This window comes from Triturus cristatus, chromosome 1_2 (genome assembly GCF_964204655.1).
Source record: "Triturus cristatus chromosome 1_2, aTriCri1.1, whole genome shotgun sequence".
NCBI lineage: Eukaryota > Metazoa > Chordata > Amphibia > Caudata > Salamandridae > Triturus > Triturus cristatus.
Window position 1 is genome coordinate 96,118,195 of NC_140580.1, and position 19,745 is coordinate 96,137,939.

The window sequence follows — 19,745 nt, forward strand, 5'->3', positions numbered from 1 at the left end:
GCCACTACGGAGTGACAGGCATTACCAGCGTCAAAGCAAGGTGACAAAGTTATTTTAAAGATATGGACTCTGCAAAGTGAAACAGTCATTAGAAAATACAACATATAAACAAGTTAGATATGCCAGAAGTGTGGCACTTACCAATAGCATACATGGCTCTGTAGAGCAAAAAGATACTCATTGAAACTTTCAATGGGCTTCTCCTGCAGCACATAGTCGATGCGGTTGCCTCCGTTCAGCATACCAATCTTTACAGGAAGCTCCTCCTCCTTGGAAAAATCTGGACTCTCTACCATCTTTTGCTCTAAGAGTGCAAAGATTTTGAAAACATATTCAGTAGTGGTTAGGTTTGCAGTGTGGTTACATTAACAAACAATGCTTGGCCATTTACTATCCAGGTGATATGGGCACACAGAGAATGCAATAACAGCAGACAGAGCTGAATGATAACCTAAGCACAAGATACTGTCTTGTGTTTCCAAAATCCATACAAAATCTCACCCACCCCTTCCCTGGCCCCCCTTCCACCATAGACGCACATTTTACTACCAACTACAGTGCTTTTTCTTGTGTGGGCCTTCTAGTCTCATGCGGACTGTAGCTAGAGTGATCGTAGACATGTCTGTTGCTTCTGCTGCTCCTATTGTTGCCACCAGATTGCCTGGCTCCCGCTCGAACGGTTGTATGACATTACAATGCATACCTTTACACCGACTTGCTATCGTGGGTGCACTGGAAGTTGGAATAGTATAATTTACTATTCCAACTCCAGTGTGTGCAATAGTAGGGAAGGTGTTGGCGTTAACTCCAACACCTTCTACCACCTGCAACAAGCCTTTCGCTTTGAAACTACATGCGTTGTAATGGCATGCGTTGTAACGCTTCCGTTGTAAAGGCTGTTTCCTGCTCTAACCAGTGCTGATGTGTTAATATGGATATCGGTGCATTTGTCTACAAAAATGAACTATAGTCCTTATTAATAGAATCACCGGCTCTGAAATCCACATATTCCCCGAAATGCAAGTAGGTGGTCAGGCAGGCCCTGCAACCTAGGCCCTTGATTACTTATTAATGGATCACAGGTGGGAGGGTGAGTAGCTGGCAGGCAAACATAAATTCAGATGCAACATGAGTTAGGAACACTTAGCCAATCAGGACCTAGCACACGTAGTGAACATGCGGTCCCCATGCACATTCACACATTCACTACTGGGCACACCGTGTTCACACAGGTCAAGACCCACCTGTAGTAACCATCGACCATTAATTTACAACCCAAAGGCAGCAACCAACACTCCTCACCATATATGGTACACCGGAAATCTTTTAGGGCTGTTACTATAATGTATTTAAAGAAGCTTCAAATTCGATGTAAATGGAGACAGACCTCAGACCCAGGGCCTTTAACTGTTAAACAAACTGTTCCTGTTTTGTCAAATGCCTCCTGTCTTCTGTTTTTTTAGGAAATCTAATTAAAGCAATATTTTGGTGAGTCAGATAGGAGGACTGGGACTGTAGCCGTAGGAAGGTGACCCTGCGAAGATGGATTCATGCTGCGCAACAAGGTGTATAGACACCGCAACTGATTGAAAGTTCGGCTGAATCCCCGGGGCGGAGGTCAGTCCTGAAGCAGCCGTCACAGAGGGTAAGAGACTACATCCGAATCGGACAAGTCTAAAAGCATTTGGCGTATGGAAAACTAATGAGAAACCTTAAAGATAACCTAAGCGCCCTGGTACTGATGGGGAATGGTATATTATCTTTTTATTTGTCTCAACTGTAACAGATGTGAAGCGACCTCAAAGTAATTTCTGCGGAAGTCACCTTTGTTCGATACCTGACCACTAGCTTAGGTGAATATAGTGTAATGCTGTGTATAGCCCTTGATAACTTTCAAGAAGTTGATTTTTATTACATAGCTAATCATGATTGGGAGGAGTTGACACCTCAGTCTCATAGTTTGTCAGTTCAGCTTTTTACCAGAGCTAAAGGGGTTTCTTAACACCCGTAGTATCTGGAGGGAGTGTGGGAGGTGCATCTAGCTTGACATCTAGCTTGACCCTGGGCGCAACAGGGCAGAATTCGTACAGGGAAAACTTGGACCCAGGAAGATGGGTGTAACTCATGTGTGGCGAAGAGGGACCAGTGATTCCAGAGGTATTACTAAACGATGTCTATGATTACCAGCTTTGTCAAGGAGCAGATAGTGACAGTCTATCCAACTTAGGAACATGTTCCATGCTAGTCTTCTCTTGCTAGAGCATAAATTGCAATGAATAACTAAGTTTATTTTTTTAACAAAGTAATTTTTTCTGTCGAAAGTTACCAAAATGTGTTGTTGTATGTGTTATTGGACGTCATGATATTGACTTGGTTGTCTTTGAAAACTATATCACGTGACAATTTGAGTTCATGCAGGTTTTATTCTAACATATAGCAAATTCACCCTGTGTTACGATAACACATATGCAGTCTTATCTTTTTTTTTATTGTACTGCCTGTTTGTACTGTTCTGTTTAAATGTAAAAAGTTTATAAGCTAAGCTCATAGTACGTAATTTGTAAGAGTGCACCATGCATGAATGTCCCCAATGATTTGACAAACCAAAATTAGGACGACATCAATTGAACTGCAATATCCAAATAACTAAAATTCTCATGGATTCCCCCTTAGCACATAGAGACTAGGTTTCTTAAACAAATAAAAAGACTTAATACATTTTACTAAGAGAGCCTTTACATACAAAGGAACACACATTTCTCTGGCCTAAGGAGGGAACATTTGACACAAACACAATTGAGCACACTAAACACACATAAAAACCAGCTATACATGTCAGAAAAGAGAGTGTTAAAATTGTGGGCTATCTTTGAAGAGGTTAAATCAGATAACTCCACTTTGCCAATAGCAAGTAAGGTATCAGTACCTCCCCCACTGTATGCAGAGATAGACGAGCTCACACCGGATCTCCTTGCATTAGGATATTCAAAAACAATAGTTGTCCTGCACACTCAGGACAACCCAGCGCACTTTAAGACTACACGAATAACAAAACATGCAGTTAATACATGTTAATAACAGTTAGAAATGTTGATAACAGTTATTGTGCCACAATGGCATAAGACCCGGCAATCAGGGAAAGGTCTAAATAGGAGGCAAAATTACCCCACAGCTCTGCCAACCAAATATTTGAACATTAACCTACTAGACGTAGCATCCTGCCTCCTGGGCTGATGAAACCAACAGGCTGATATTAACACAAGGAGTACAGTCTAAGAATGAATCCAGTGAAAACTTGGAAGATTAAAAAAAATAAACGAAGTTCTTGACCTGTAACAGCAGTTTAACATGGGGCTTTCTAGATTTCACATGCTTTGGGATCTTCGAGATTACAGTACTGTTAGCATTTGCACATCATTTGAACTAGTGGTTGAAGAACAATCTATAAAAAGTCCAACTACAGCATAATTGCCTGTTCCTTTAAGGGAAGAAACAGGATACTGCAGCATTTCATTCAAAAATTTAAAAAAATAGTTGAGTTGCTCGCAAGCGAATCTCAATAGGATAGCTCTGCTGGAAATCTATGCAAATAAAGCTTGCTACTGCAGCACCTTTGATAGACTTGCATGCTTAAAACAGAAACAATCCTAAGAATCGTAAATTGCAGCACAAAGGCTTCATTTATCAGCCAAGTTCATCAGCATGAGTAATAAAGGCTGGGTAGTGAGAAAACAGGAGCGCATAGAGCAAGTCTGGATGGAGTTTCATATGGCAGTTTTGCATTCTTAACCACTTCCCTGCGGGGGTAATTCCCCAACGATGCGGAAAGGGGGGGGGGGGGGCCGCGGCGCCACTGTGCTTGTGACAAGCTCAGCTCGTCATGACTCACAGTGGAGCTGTGCTCATGATGAGCTGAGCTCGTCACGACCCTGTCCACTGATTATTTCGGGGAATCAATCGTGCATGGGCGGGCCGCAGCCGTTATGACGAGCTCAGCTCGTCATGAGCACAGCTCCACTGTGACTCATGACGAGCTGAGCTTGTCATGAGCACGTAAGAGGTTAAGTAAGAGATTAAATTCTCAAACGCGATGATTTCTTGCAAGCTCGTGAATAATGTCTAAGGATTCGACAGGGTCTTGGAACTTGGACCAAGAAGCTGGCAATTAGAAAACAACTATGTTATCATACAATACGACGCAGTTTAAGTAGTCAATTTGTCATGTACTCAACTGCACCAAAACCACATTCCAGGATTTAGGTCTGAAAAACGCAACATCCTCTCTCCAATGCCAGTGTGAGGCTCAGCTGTGCTCCTCCCGCTCCTACCAACCCCTCTCTCTGTATGACAATCAAAAGGCCCTGGAATGAATGGGCCTAAGGACTTTATTTTACACATACCTCGCGTTATTTTACACATACCTCGCGTTATTTTACACATACCTCGCGGTGGTATGAGAGAGATATTTATGCATGGTAAAGAGATATGTAAATGCACTATGCTCTATCATGAGCAATAGAAATCCAACATGATCTCTACTCGAGTCCTGCTCAGACTCCATCTGATATCAATTAATTTATCTTTTATCTGAACAACCCAAGCACATGACATTGCAGTAGCCCCGCCATACAATCACAATGACTTCAGAGCAATTTAAAAAAAATGGCAACATTGTAAAACAATCAAGTTTAATCCCAACAATCGATGTAAGGCTGTTTTTGCAGTCTCAGCCTATGACCTCCCAGTACAAGATTACATGAGCTACATAACTATATTCATAATCTTATGTGCCTATCTGATATTTTTGGTTGATTCTGCGCTCACATTCATTCGTTTTTACTTTAGCCTGAGAGGCAGTCTATGAAGCACTAAATTGAAGACACCCTTCCATCAGAACAGAGATGGAGAGATATTTTCTCATATTGGATTTTGATACCATCTCTACCGGTGACCAATTCAGCACTATCAGTTCAGGGTTGTTATTGAAGCATATGCATTCTTGACGCTTGTAAAGTGAACCCTCTAAACGTGTACTTAGGCAAAAGGTAACAAACACATGCAATGGGTTTACTTAGTTTGCCTGGATATTTTAGTAATATCTTAGCACTGAACAACTATGTTTTGTATAAACATTGTGCGATGACTACGCAGTATAATATGTAGTATGAGGAAAGAAACCCAGAAACTAAATTTGATAGCAGGAAAAGTCTAGCTGACCCTTTCAATCTGCCAATTTTCTGCATACACATACCACAGCAAACACACAAAAGGTGATTGGAGGATGCTTGTTCTAAGTCTAACCACTGGCAATCGCTTGGGGTAGTATCCCAACTCATCGTTCTTTTGCCCACCATGCCATCTCAGTTTGGACCCAGACATATGCAAATCAGGCTTGGCCCTGCTTCAATAGGAAGAGTCTGGCCCAAACTGCCAGGCCAGGTCTTCCATGTACAGGAACACAAGCAACCCAAGACTGGTAGCTCAGTTCCAGTGGCACCGCAAGATGCACCAGACCTAGAATAGTCTGGTTCATCTGAAGCCAGATGATGCTGCTTGTCCAAATGTTAACAGCATACAGTGCCAGGTATCCATTTGTTAATTTTCTGTATCATGAAGATTGCGTATTGTGAACTCTCAATGATGCACTAAGTCTGGTTTGCATTTCTTGACACCACGGACATACTGCTGAGTGTAGAATTAACATAGCTAATTTCCTAAATGCCGCTACAATGTGTCGATATTACCACTTTTAAAGAAGCAGAGTCTGGATCCTAGGGGTCCCAGCAGCTATTGCCCTATATCTAGGCTTCCCTTTCCAGCGAAAATCATTGAAAATGCCTTGAATAACTAACTGGCCTGTTTCATCCTACAGTATGAGCTACTAGACCATACTCACTTTGCTCTCAGGAGCAGTCATAGCACCAAAACTACGCTTATAACGGCTTCCAAGGAGATCAGATGCATTCTGGATAATGGAGGGCGTGCCGCTCTCATACTTTTAGATTTATCCGTGGCGCTCGATAAGGTTAATCACGCTCTCCTGATTGACCGTCTGGCTCATATCGAAATCAGAGGATTAGCTCTTTCCATTTGAGGTCTTTTTGCGTGAGCGTAAACAGACCGTGTCCTTAAAGTTCGAATCCAAGTCCTTTTCACTAACCTGCGAAGTGACGCACGGGTCCTCATTGAGCCCAACATTGTTTAATGTCTGTGTTATGCCCCTCGCTGCTCTGATTAGATCATTTAGCTTCTCTCTGGTATCATATGCCAATGATACCCAGATTGTGGTTTCCTTTTTGGATTCTCTGATAGCACGGTTCATAGATTTCACAACTGCATGCTTGCCATAGACTATTATATTGTCAAAATAGCCGTAAATTACATTCAAACAAGATAGAGGTCCTCCTTTTTGTCAAAGATACCTCCTTCTGGACACCCTCCTGTTGGCCACAGAATCTAGGACCGCTACTGCCACCAGCTAACAAGATTAGGAACCTTGGGTTTATCATGGACAGCAAACTTGCCTTTGTAGACCAGGTTAACGGTACTATCTCTGCTACCTTCTATACACTTAAGTTAGTGAAAAAGATTCTTCCTTACATACCTCCATCTCTGCAGAAAACAGTAGTGACAGCATTGGTACTGCCAAAGCTGGATTACTGCAACAAGCTTTATCTTAACATGCAAGTGGTTTGTCAACAAGCTGCAGTCCTTTCAGAATGCAGACGCTAGGCTTTTGTCAGGAATTCTCAAGTTTCAGGGTGCCAAACAAGCTCTACAGAAGGTTCATTGGCTCCCTAACAAAACAGAGTCCATTTTAAAGCCCTGTGTATCACCTTCAGGGCTTTGCATATCATTGGCCCAAACTACCTTAAAGACAGGTATCTTCTGGAGACGCTCCTGCGTTCAAGTGTGGCCAAATATATTGTGATTCCAAAGTTCAAGCGCACCTCCTGGGGCGGTAGGAGCTTTGTGACAGGGACCTCAAAACTGTGGAACTTTCTGCCTCTGCATATTAAATCTCAGCCGGACCTCCTGTCCTTTCGCAAGGCACTGAAAAAATGCCTTGTCACCTATTAATTCAGCTTCATACGCTCCGCAACCCAGCAGTACCTACATGCCTCTGGGCATTTGTTCGCACTATATAACATTATTTAACATAACATTTAACACAACACAGTTCAGACTGTAGGGCTCTTTAGTTCTAAAATGACTCCCCTGTTCATTCATTACTTCTAAGTTGTACTGCAACATATTGAGTCCTACAAAACAGTGAAACCTGGTACAATGCAACATGGTCACTATTTCTGCAACTCTTAAAAAAACAATAAAGATCTATTCAAAAAGAAATTTCAGCAAGGCTGATCTTGTTCTCCATTGAAAGAGTCAACTGTTGGATTACTGATGCTATTAACCTTAATGAGAGCACGGCTGTCATTGTTGGTAATAGGAGTGTCTGTACTGATAAAAAAGACGGGTGGTGGTAACCATTTCCCTGACCATTGGATGTTCTCTACAAAGTATTTTATCATCTCCGTAGAGTGTTTATTGAATGAGCAGCATCAGTGTAAGCTCGAATACAAATGTCAAAGAGGTATTCTCCAGTAAATCGAATGTCTAAAACCTTAGATTGTCCTGTGGGTTTAAAATATGTGCTACAGAGCCATCCATATTGCTTTAAAAGTGCTCCAGCTGAAATCTTGTGAATAAACTGAAGCATTAAAGGAATCACGGAGAAGAGCTGAAAATGAAAGTTCACTGTTTCTCAAGGTAATCCTTGCTTGGACATAGCAATCTTCAGGTAACGTATCCAGTGGGTGTGATATTTTGTGCCATAGTTCGTCTACTATAACACAATAAGACAGTAAATGCTCTCACAACCTTTGTCTTTCCGAATGTGACCATTATATGCAAACGGTGGCCTTCAGTATCCGGAAGCCACAGTACAATGACCAGTATGATTGCAAAAGCAACAAAGTGCAGCTGAGATGACAGTCAGTCTTTATTTTGTTTAAAAGACAAGCAAGAGAAGTACCCACCGCCTTAGATTTATTTTCTACATGAGCCACTGGCATTGATCGAGTGACCAAGTTTCCTCATGCAAGAGAGACCATTTTCACAAAGATGTTATAAAATTTGAGTAGACCTGATAGATCTATGTAAACTTGATGTGCCAACCATCTCTATTGGAACATTACATTTTTTAGCAGCATGGGCAATTAGACCATGAAATTTGCTGATGTTGTTAACTGGAGAGTCGCTTGGTGGAAGGTCATAATTGGTTCCTTCAGAAGTTATGTATGCGCCACATTCTGGAGGGCTATTGTCTTGAGGGGAAATACTTTGTGGTCTTCTTCGGTGTCATCCCCTAATTCAGGACTTCTGTCATCATCTAAACTTGTGAAGTCATCGTTCATAACAACCAGATATTCATGCAGGGGTACAGGGAATAAAGGACTGAGGCTCCGAAGCAGCAGGCCAAGAATTAAGTTAAACAGTTTTAGGATGTGTGAGTTCCAGAGGGAAGTACAATATAGCAGCTGACCCCAGGAGCTCACACAGCTTTAGCCAATCTCTGAGAGAAAGATCCATGGATTACCACCACTCGTTATCAACAGAACCCCAAAACTGCGTACTAATTGCTGCCTGTCTGATGTGTCGATACAGGTGGTAAGTTATTTTCTTACTGTGACATTTCGATTAAATAAACTGTGCTGGTACCAGTGCCATAGGAGAACACAGTGAGCTTCGTGCTTGGAGATGTGGAAGTTGAACAGATTCTGGTGCCAGTGGGGACAATCAAGAGTGTGAAATTTGAAACTTCTAGCACCATCTCAAAAATTGTTCAGTGTGGCCGGTAGATCGAGTCACAGAGGATCAAACCATTAGACTGTTAGGAGTGTTTCTCTGGCAAATCACCCGAGGCGGTGAGCGTTGCAGCAGAGGCTGTTCTTGGCGACATCAGCCGCTTGGCTACATGACCTGATAAGGACAGGCAGGAGTACACAGATCTTTGCAGAATTCTGCTGGCCTTGAAAGTGCAGAGATGCGGTGCCTGCTTTCACTGTAATCCTCTCTTCAACACTGCTTGACCAGCATACCTCTATACAGCTGGCAAAAGAACTTGAAAGGATAATCTGAGAGTCTTTAGTAGGTACCCATAGGCTTACTAATCAGTTTTCAACTGATGAAATCAAGACTAAAATCACACAAATGGTACCTGGTTAAGTACCTGGCCTAGACAGCATGTAAAGCTAATTACACCATTGTTTTTTCCAAAGAACTTAAACAAATCAAAGACCATAATCCCGCCCATTAACAAGGACAGAGGCCACCCTTCTAGTGTTTCCAAAATAGGTAAAGACCACATTGGTCCGAAATCCTATAGACCAATATCTTCACTGAACAACAATTAATAGATATTGTCTAAAACATCTGCCATGATGAACCACGTCCTACCATCCATAATCTCTGCCACTCAGCACGGTTTCAAGATAAAGATAAACATACCAATAGTCACACAAATGTGGTTATTGGATAAGTTGATCAATCTAAAATCTTTCAAAATCAACTATCATCTTGTTAGTTGCTGAAAAAGCATTTGATAAAGCATTATCAGTTTCTATGGGATGTACCTCAAGCTTTCAAAATGCATTATAGTTCTAGAAAGTGGGTCCAAAATCTACATGAAGCACTCAAAACTCAAATAAGTACCAATGTTAATCTATCAACTATTTTGTCTATCCATAGAGGCATAGAGCAAGGCTGACACCTTTTCCTGTTCTATATGTACTACATATGGAACTACATATCCGACAGCTTACAGGGAAGCTTTTGTCAATTCCTAATTCTGACATTGCTTCTACGTTACCAGTATATACGGATAAAGTTGCCATACCCTCGCACTCACTAACACCTACATTAAGTATGGAACAACAAATAGATGTAGGGTCCGGGCAAGTGTCAGGATAAAGACTTAAAAAAAACCTCAAACTGTCCTTGCAAGGGGAGTAAGAGAAGACCTAATTATCACTTAAAAAGCACAAAACCTTGGGATCATTGTCACCTCTAAAATTACACTGTCTGAAAGAGAGCTACACACAATTTAGGATTAGTTACTTACCTGTAATCCTAGTTCTCTTCCAGGGGTATCCTCATCAAAGTCATAAGCACTAGAATATTTCCGCCCATGCGCGGGACCCCGGAAACACAATCATATATGTGACAAACATATATGTATCTCCATATATGTATACATTTATATATGAAACAAACCTCTCTGCCTAAGAAAGGAACGAGCCGCACTCCATCCGGTAATGAGGGATTTTATTTCATTTCAAGGGTGGCGTTTCCTGATGCATTTCGGTCACATCTTGACCTTCGTCAGAGGGGAGCCAGCAACTTGAGGTCAGAAACAGTACACCAACACGAGGCTTGCCTTTTAAACGGACATTGTCTTTCCCCAGGTGGGCGCCTCGTTAAGCTGATTTTAGGCATGCTGGGTCATGTAGTGCGCTGTTGACCACATAATTTTAACCCTCCAGTGGGCGCTGCTGTTCTGCTCCTTTTACCACAACCGGAGTCCCCAACAAAAATAATGTTGATATTTGCTGGGGCACCAGAACCAAAATCCAATTCTTGGCGGCACCAAACACCCTCTGTGTTTCCACTTCAACAAGGTTGGTCCATTTTCGGGTGCTTTCTGGCGCTCTTAGCAGGCGGTGCGTTGCTCAGGGCTGGACCAAGCCGCTTATACATGAAACAAACCTCTCTGCCTAAGAAAGGAACGAGCCGCACTCCATCTGGTAATGAGGGATTTTATTTCATTTCAAGGGTGGCGTTTCCTGATGTATTTCGGTCACATCTTGACCTTCGTCAGAGGGGAGCCAGCAACTTGAGGTCAGAAACAGTACACCAACACGAGGCTTGCCTTTTAAACGGACATTGTCTTTCCCCAGGTGGGCGCCTCGTTAAGCTGATTTTAGGCATGCTGGGTCATGTAGTGCGCTGTTGACCACATAATTTTAACCCTCCAGTGGGCGCTGCTGTTCTGCTCCTTTTACCACAACCGGAGTCCCCAACAAAAATAATGTTGATATTTGCTGGGGCACCAGAACCAAAATCCAATTCTTGGCGGCACCAAACACCCTCTGTGTTTCCACTTCAACAAGGTTGGTCCATTTTCGGGTGCTTTCTGGCGCTCTTAGCCGTTATAGTTAGTGCAGGCAACTATAACTCACGCGACCGCAATCCTCTGCTGATGCTAATACTGTATTTAGACACTTATTTGCCCATGTCTTCTTCCATTAAATTTTAGCTATACATATATTACAAATATTTTTTTTTCATAAAGACACATATGTCATCAGCAGAGGATTGCGGTCGCGTGAGTTATAGTTGCCTGCACTAACTATAACGGGGGAATTTCATTGGTTTTTTATGAGTAAAATGTCCAGCTAACTATAACATGTGTGAAACCTATGGTTTCTTCACTGAATTTGCAAGGTTTTTTAAATGCTAATTCCTAACTATAACGTGTGTGAAACCTATGGTTTTTTCAGTGAATTTGTACGGTTTTTTAAATGCTAAGTTACTTTACGCCGTTCGTGGCGTGCGCGCCCACTTAACGCAGTTCGTTCCGTGCGCCCACTTTACGCAGTTAGTGCCGTGCACGCACGGTGGGCACGCGGTGCGCTATGCGCACCGCGTGCCCACGTTACGCTGGATGGGCCATGTACGCACGATGCGCTTCGCGCACCGTCCGCACACGGAGGATATATTAGGCGCTTCGTTGTGAAAGGTCAACTATTAAATGTGGTATATTCAAATAGGCCATGCACAAAAGTTGCCCTGCGGGCACCTTTTTCACACGGGGGGGGTGAAATTGTGAATAATTTTTTTTTATAATTAATTTTTAAGCGTAATCGCCTTTTTTTCGAAAAAATATAAAATTGACTTTTTGGCCTTGGGGGTACTTTTGGGACACCTTAATCTAGGCTAGGTGGTTAGGAGCTGTCTAACCTGCCCCTTTACATGTTTTCTACCTTTATTTTTCCTCCCCCCTCAGAGTGCGAGAGAGAAAATGGCGGCCGTCGCTTCCTGGTTTCGACCGATTCGAATGTTTACTAGGATCTAACAGCCAATCAGAATCGCGCTCGCGCACGTCACCGTACGCGTACGGTAAGCTTACCGTAAGCGCACCGTAAGCTGCCACAGATATATATATTGATTTAAATGCTATTTTCTCAGGAACTACTGAACAGATTTAAACCAGACCTACAAAAGGCACTTCATTGACCTGTAGACTACCTCTCTGCCAAATTTCAAGTAACTCTGTTCAGCCGTTCGGGCTGTAGCTTTGTCTAAAGGTCCTATGGAAAAATGCATGGGAAAAACGCGTTTTGGGACCCCCCTTTTTTCTCAACCCCCGCTTGACGAATCCCCCCGAGACTTTCAGGGTAGGAGCGGAGCGGAGCACCCCATTAGTTTTGAAAATTTCGCGAGGATTCGTCGACCGGCGCCAAAGTTATTCCAAATAGAATGTTGCGGTTTTCCTATGGAAACAGGGTCCTAACTATAACTACCTACTGGCGACCGCCAGTAGGTAATATATATATAGATACATATATGTTTGTCACATATATGATTGTGTTTCCAGGGTCCCGCGCATGGGCGGGAATATTCTAGTGCTTATGACTATTGATGAGGATCCCCTGGAAGAGAATTATAGTATACAAAAGCACAACTAGAAAGGTCGACGAATTTACTTATATCACTAATTGGGAGGCTCAATTTAAAATCAACGTTGGAATCTTATTCGGGGACTTCCGCTATACATAACCACTAATAACTTTTAAAATTTGTACTCTGCCATAAGAAGACTTATATGGTGTGATGAGTTACCCCATAGACCTGTTAAATCTTCAAAGTAATCCATTAGTAGAGGAGGCTGGACACTTTGAGACAGGAGATTATATTCCTGGGCATAGTTGGACAAACTACAGTCTTTATATACTACATCAATACATATTCTGGTCATCCGATAGAGAAGATATTTAACTGTGATGAATATCATTTTACTGATATGTTTGGGGATCCAAAGTTCTTCAAAAAGGTTAGGCTAGAGGTCATATATACTCTCAGGAAGAATTTGTATGAGATAAAATAAAATTTCCAAATTTTAAGTGATGGCATCAAATAAGAATTACGAAATTAGAGGACTTACTGAGGGACAGGTCTTAAAGTAACCTGCAAAATGATTAGAGAAACCAAACTTCAGACATTTTGCTTAATAATTATAACACACTTATTTCCTACTAGAGCCAAATCGCAAACATATAGAAATATATACAACTTTTGTATAACTCCAGCTGGACTAACTACATGGTATCGATTCAATACATCATGCCCAAGATGTAACATCCAACCTATTGATTCTATACCTATGTTTGTTAACTGCCCAAAACTGACTGAATGCTGGTTCCCACCTTTTTCAAGATAAGTAATAGACTAATGGTAAATACTAACAGCACTATATTAGTGGGTATAAAGATGGATGAATTTACTTTCTATGTTCTAGTCACTGCCAGATTATTAATAGTAAATAAAAAATGTAAAGACCCCAAATCACCAATTTTCTTCGAATGGTGGGGAGAAAACAACAATGCTTCTGAAATGGAACACCAAATAGCCAAAAGAAAGGACATGTGAAGAGATTTCACTCAAGATGAAATTAAATAGCTATCTTCACGAATACTATATCCAATAACATCCTTACTACTCTTTAATTTGAAAATAATGAACAGCTTCTCATAATATTTTAAGGTAGAGTCAGTTTGGTACATGTACTAGCTATACACATTCTGAGGCATAAAAAGTTCAGAAAGAGCCACTGGCTGTGGCTGAGAAGGCACAAATGGAGCTGTTGGATGAGGGCTCTAACAGAGCCCACATGGGCCATTGAAGGTAGTCTCATAAAAATTCTAAAACATTTTTTAACAAGTCAAAGAAATCAGAAGACGTTTGGACCATAGATGGTACTCCATGTGTTGCTTCGTCCCAGAGTGGTCACTGCTTATCCTTTTGTACATGTCAGCAATTAATATCCTCTTCATCAGTCATCAGACAAAAACTGAATATCTACAGACAGACAATCTTGCGCTACAGATCCTTCATGTTGACCCCCACTGTTATGATCAGAATAAACCCATAGAAAGTCTTTTTCTCCCGCTGTTTCATTCATGGTATCGCATAATTCTTCTTCGCAAAACAACTGAGTCAGGAAACAGGTGTAATATGTATAAGTGAGCTTTCCAACTGCAACAGAAGGTTTGCCACAAGGGAATTGTAGGCAAAAATGTTGTAAGATTTGTCGTCATAGCTATCAATAAAGTCACTGTCATCATAGTCATTTTTGGTGCTGGTGCTGTAAAGGGAGTTATATTCATTGTTGTCATAACTAGGAGAGACCTCATTTATTCTATGGCTGTGATGCTGAGTTTGCACGCATACGCACTGCTGTATTCCCATACTTCACAGAAGTTTTGCAGCCCGACATCGTAAAATATTTCAAGCATGTGAATCTATGAAAGATACAATTCTGGAGAATAAGCGCACCCTCAAACAAAAACAGATAGGGAACTAAATATTTTGTTCTCTTCCTATACAGCCAAAAAAGGTCCAGATGCAATTAGTTTTGGAGTTCCACTCTATACCTCTTAAGAAACTGAAAAGAATTAGTTTGCACTGAAAACAATCAGCTAAACCACTGTGGAAGACAAGGAGGGATAATAACTGTACCTAGCATAAGCAATAGGCCAAGGTACAGAGACAAACGCACAAGTTACTTACTTGTGTAACGATATATCTGTAAGAGACATTAGTTAGTGATAGAATATTTACCTTATAATATCCCCAGGCGTCAGACTGGATTCGGAAAGATTTCGTCAGCAGTATCCCTGCGCGTCGGTAGGCGTCATCGTGCGGCTCCGCGTACGTCGCTGGGTCGTATTCGCCGACATGACGTCTTCGGAGCTACTTAGATGCGCCCACGTGCGCTGACGCCAGTTCTGTACACGACTTTTCGCGCAAGGAACGCAGAGCCATGCCAGAGTCCGACTACTGGTGCAATAGAACTAGGGCCCTAAAAAGGATGACCTGAACCCTAGAGAACAGTTCGAACACCAGGGAGGATGGCAGGCAGTAAGGAATCTATCACTAACTAATGTCTCTTACAGATATATCATTACACAAGTAAGTAACTTGTGCATCTGAAATAGATACGTTAGTGATGGATTCCTTAACTTAGAATACATACCCAAGCAATACCAACCCCGGTGGTGGGTCTGCGAAGTGAAATCCCACCAGAAAGTCATGGAACACCAAACGGCCAAAGAAGCCGTATCTCCGGACTTGACTGTCAAGGCAATAGTGCTTAGTAAAAGTATGCAGCGAGGCCCACATGGCAGCCTGACACATATCTTGCAGGGGGACACCGCGTCCCAATACTGTAGTAGCTGCTGTCACCCTGGTAGAATGGGCGCGCAGCCCTACCGGAGGTTCCTTTTTAGCCAGAGACTAACAGGCTTTAATGCACAAAACAACCCATCGGGAGATAGTCCGCTTGTGCACAGCTCGGTCTTTCTTGGCGCCCACGTAGCCAACAAAGAGCTGGTTATCCACCCGGAACGGTTGTGTGCGGTTGAGATAGAATGAAAGTGCACGTTTTGGGTCCAGACGGTGGAGCCTCTCTTCCCCTCTTGAAGGGTGCGGAGCAGGGAGAGAAAGTGGACAGAGTGACAGTTTGCCCGAGATGAAAGGCAGTGACTACTTTCGGCAGAAAGGAGGGATGTGGTCGAAGCGCAACCTTGTCCGGATGAATCGCCAGGAAAGATGGTTTACATGAAAGAGCCTGGAGCTCACTCCTAGCGGAGGTGATGGCCACCAGGAAGACAGTTTTCAAAGTTAATAACCGCAAAGGACAGTTATGAAGAGGCTCAAAGGGAGCACACATTAAATTTGTGAACCAGGTTCAAGTCCCACTGAGGCATCACAAAAGGAATAGGAGGGAAAAGGCGAGTAATGCCTTTGAGAAATCTATTGACAACAGGGGACTTGAAAAGAAAGGGCTGATCTGGCAGCCTGAGAAAGGCTGAAAGAGCAGAAACTAGTGCCCAGATAAGTGCCCTGCTGGGCCAAAGGGAGAAGGAACAATAGGACCTCAGAAAGAGGGACAGAAAGGGGATCTACAGCTTTCGCTGTGCACCATGCTACAAACTTGTTCCACCAACAGGCGTATACAGTTTTAGTTGAGGGACGCCTGGCGGCCAGAATCACATTACATACTTCAGGAGGCAAGTCAAATGGAATCAACTGTCGGGCCTCAATCTCCACGCCAGGAGGTGGAGGCTGGACAGGTTCGGGTGGAGGACCGTCCAGATGCTGCGACAGAAGAGCCTCCCCAAGAGGCAGTCGGATAGGGGGATCCACGCTCATACTGTGTAGCTCGGGGTACCAAACACTACAAGCCCAGTCTAGTGCCACAAGAATTACTTGGGCCCGGTCGCGTCTGATCTTCTTCAGCACTCTGGGTAGAAGTGGTATAGGCGGAAACTCCACTCATGACGAAAAGCGTCTCCGAGCGAGTGCCGTCTGGGAAACTCCAACGCGCAGAACTGCTGACATTGCGCGTTCTCTTCGGTGGCGAATAGATCTAACCAAGGTTCTCCCCACTGCTGAAAGAGACCTTGTGCCACTTCCGAGTAAAGACGCCATTCGTGATCCATCAGGCAGAGGCGGCTGAGTTCGTCCGCCCTGGCGTTCAAATAACCTGCCAGGTGTTGAACCCTCAAGGAAATGCATTGACGTTCCAGCCATGCCCAGAGGCACAGAGCCTCCTGACTTTGGGTCCACAACCCCACCTCACCTTGTTTGTTGTAATACCACATTGCGGTGGTGTTGTCTGTGAACACCTGCACTACCCTCCCCTCGACAGAGGGAAGGAATGCTTTCAGTGCAAGTAGGATCGCCCTGAGCTCCAAAAGATTGATATGGAGCTTGGACTCAGCCAGAGAACAGAGGCCTCTGATCTCCGCCTCTCCCATGTGGCCGCCCCATCCCAGGAGGGACGCATCCGTCACCACTGTGTGCTCCGGTTGGAGGAGGGAGAGGGATCTGCCGCTGACCCAACACTGGTCCGTGAGCCACCACTACAAGTCTTGTGCAGTACCCTCCGAGATCTGGACGTAGTCGGACAGGTTCCCCCCATTGCTGTGTCCATTGGAACTTCAGGTCCCACCGCAGAGCCCGCATATGCCATCTGGCATGGTTGATCAGCAGGATGCAGGAGGCCATGAGGCCCAGCAGTCTCAGGGTCTTCCTGACCGAAACACAGGACCAGGGCTGAAAGATCGAAATCATAGCCCGAATATCCCTGACTCGCTGTTCGGGAGGATAAACCCGGAATTGCTCCATGCCCAGAACTGCTCCAATGAAGAGGAGCTTCTGAGAGGGAATCCGATGCGACTTCGGCATGTTGATGGAGATCCCCAGCGAATGCAGGAGGTCGGCCATAGTCTGGAGGTGGGAAGACGACTGCCTGGGGCGAGCCCGCCTTCAACAGCCAGTCGTCCAGACAGAGGAAGACTGAGACCCCTGATCTTCGCAGATGAGCTGCGACCACCGCCATCACTTTTGTGAACACCCGACGGGCGCTGGTAAGGCCGAAAGGGAGTACGGTTAACTGAAAGTGCTTGTGGCCTACCGTGAACCGCAGGTAACGCCGGTGAGCCAGCAGGATGGGGATATGAAAATAAGCATCCTGCAAGTCCAACGCTACCATCCAGTCTTGCTGTTTTAGGGCAGACAAGACCTGAGCAAGCATGAGCATCTTGAACTACTCCTCCGGAGGAAGCGATTGACGTTCCTGAGGTCTAAGATAGGACGCAGGCCCTTGTCCTTCTGTGGAACCAGGAAGTAGTGGGAGTAACAACCACAACCTACTTCTGGCGTCAGAACGTGCTCGATGGCCCCCTTGGCCAAGAGGGCATCAACTTCCAGCTGCAGAAGTGCCAAGTGATCCCCGACATGCGGTGGTACTGAGGCGGCATGGCTGGAGGGGTAGTCTTGAAAGGGAGGGAGCAGCCCCTTCGGACTATCTGCAGAACCCACCTGTCTGAAGTGATGGTGCGCCAGTGGGGGAGGTGATGGCGAATCCTGCCGCCCACTGGCATTCGGTGGGCCTGAAACACCGAACTAGGAAGGTTTTGAGGCAGTGGTGGCACGGGCGGTGGTGGACGGACCCGTCCGCTGACCTCATGTCCCGTGACCGCGGCTGCGCTGAGACTGTGGCTGCACAGGCCAGCGGCTCTGAAAGGAACGCATTTGGGCGCCTCAACGCTGACCTCAAAAGGAGCGAAAGGCAGACCCCAAGGGAGCGCGCGTGGTGGCACGACCCACGGACGGGGCTGTAGCCCGGGAGTCTTTAAAGCGTTCCAAAGTGCGATCCGCTTTGTCATCAAAGAGGCGCGTGCCATGGTGGCACTCCCTCCCACTGACACTACTCGGGAGAGCAGCCCTGTTCAAAATGATGGCTCTGACCAGATTCTCATATGCGCTACGGAACACCCCATCACCTGTTCCAGACTCCTACTTCAAATCAATCGAAGCGGAAGTGGGATACCTCCTATGGAAGGGAAAGCCCCCTTGGATAGCGCAGCGTAAGCTAATTCGGAGTTGGTATGACGGGGGTATAGCCCTTCCCAACATCAAGTTCTACTACTGGGCCTCCCAACTCATTGTGATTAATCAATGGTTCCACACCCCACAAGACGAACCTGCACTACATATGGACAGGCACACTCTCGGTAAAGATGGGATTATGGGAGCCCTATATGACAACAAACGGAGGCAGGGACTGAGGGGTCCTACAGCACCCACTGTACAGGTCTGGTCAGTGGCACAGCGGGTGTTAGGCTGGGAGGGAGTGATGACAAAACATACACCACTCTGGGACTCCCCTAGGTTGGGTACACTACGCACCAGTAAAGGATTTTCCCGCTGTGACCAAATATGCATTTTCATGGTCGGGGACCTGTGGAAAAAAGGGTAAGTGGTGACATTTGCCCAGCTACAAGCAACATATCAAATGGCCGAGACTGAGTACTTTAGATACATACAAATAAAGCACGCACTCACAAAACTGTACCCCCGGGAACTGACCTCCCAGACGCCTCGCCGCTAGAGGACCGACTACTGACAGACCACCTCACCAAAAAAGCGACCTCCCTAACATATCGTAAATTGATTAATAACCAAACAGACCCTACCCAGACTCTTAGGGAGAAATGGCAAGCCGAGATGGACGAACAAGACTGGCAGGAAGCCCTCGCTTCACCGCGAGAGGTAGCAATCCCTTCAAGGCTAAAATTAGTGCAACTCAAAATATTGCACAGAACTTACTACACCAGGACCACACGCCATAAGATAGGAAGGGCAGAGTCTCCGCTTTGCCTTAGAGGCTGTGGGGCTGATGGTACTTTCTACCACACACTATGGGACTGTCCCCACATTGCTACCTATTGGAAGGTGATACTCGACACACTCACCAGGGTTGGTGGTCATGTGATCTCCCTCGAACTGAGGAAATGCCTACTCAATGTGTGGGAACCAACAGACTTGAACCACACAGAGCAAAACTGGGCGACCATGGGTATGGCATTGCCAAACGAAACATTGCTCAATCAGAT

The 19,745-nt window shown here is 44.5% G+C and overlaps 1 protein-coding gene across 1 annotated transcript in view; it reads right to left on the reverse strand.

Annotated features, from left to right (window-relative positions):
- Positions 1 to 19,745, reverse strand: part of SEC23IP (SEC23 interacting protein) — a 339,277-nt gene that overhangs the window by 40,373 nt on the left and 279,159 nt on the right. The window contains exon 17 of the mRNA XM_085602809.1: positions 142 to 304. Within this exon, the coding sequence (XP_085458935.1) occupies positions 142 to 304 (163 nt within the window). The remainder of the gene's footprint in view (positions 1 to 141; positions 305 to 19,745) is intronic.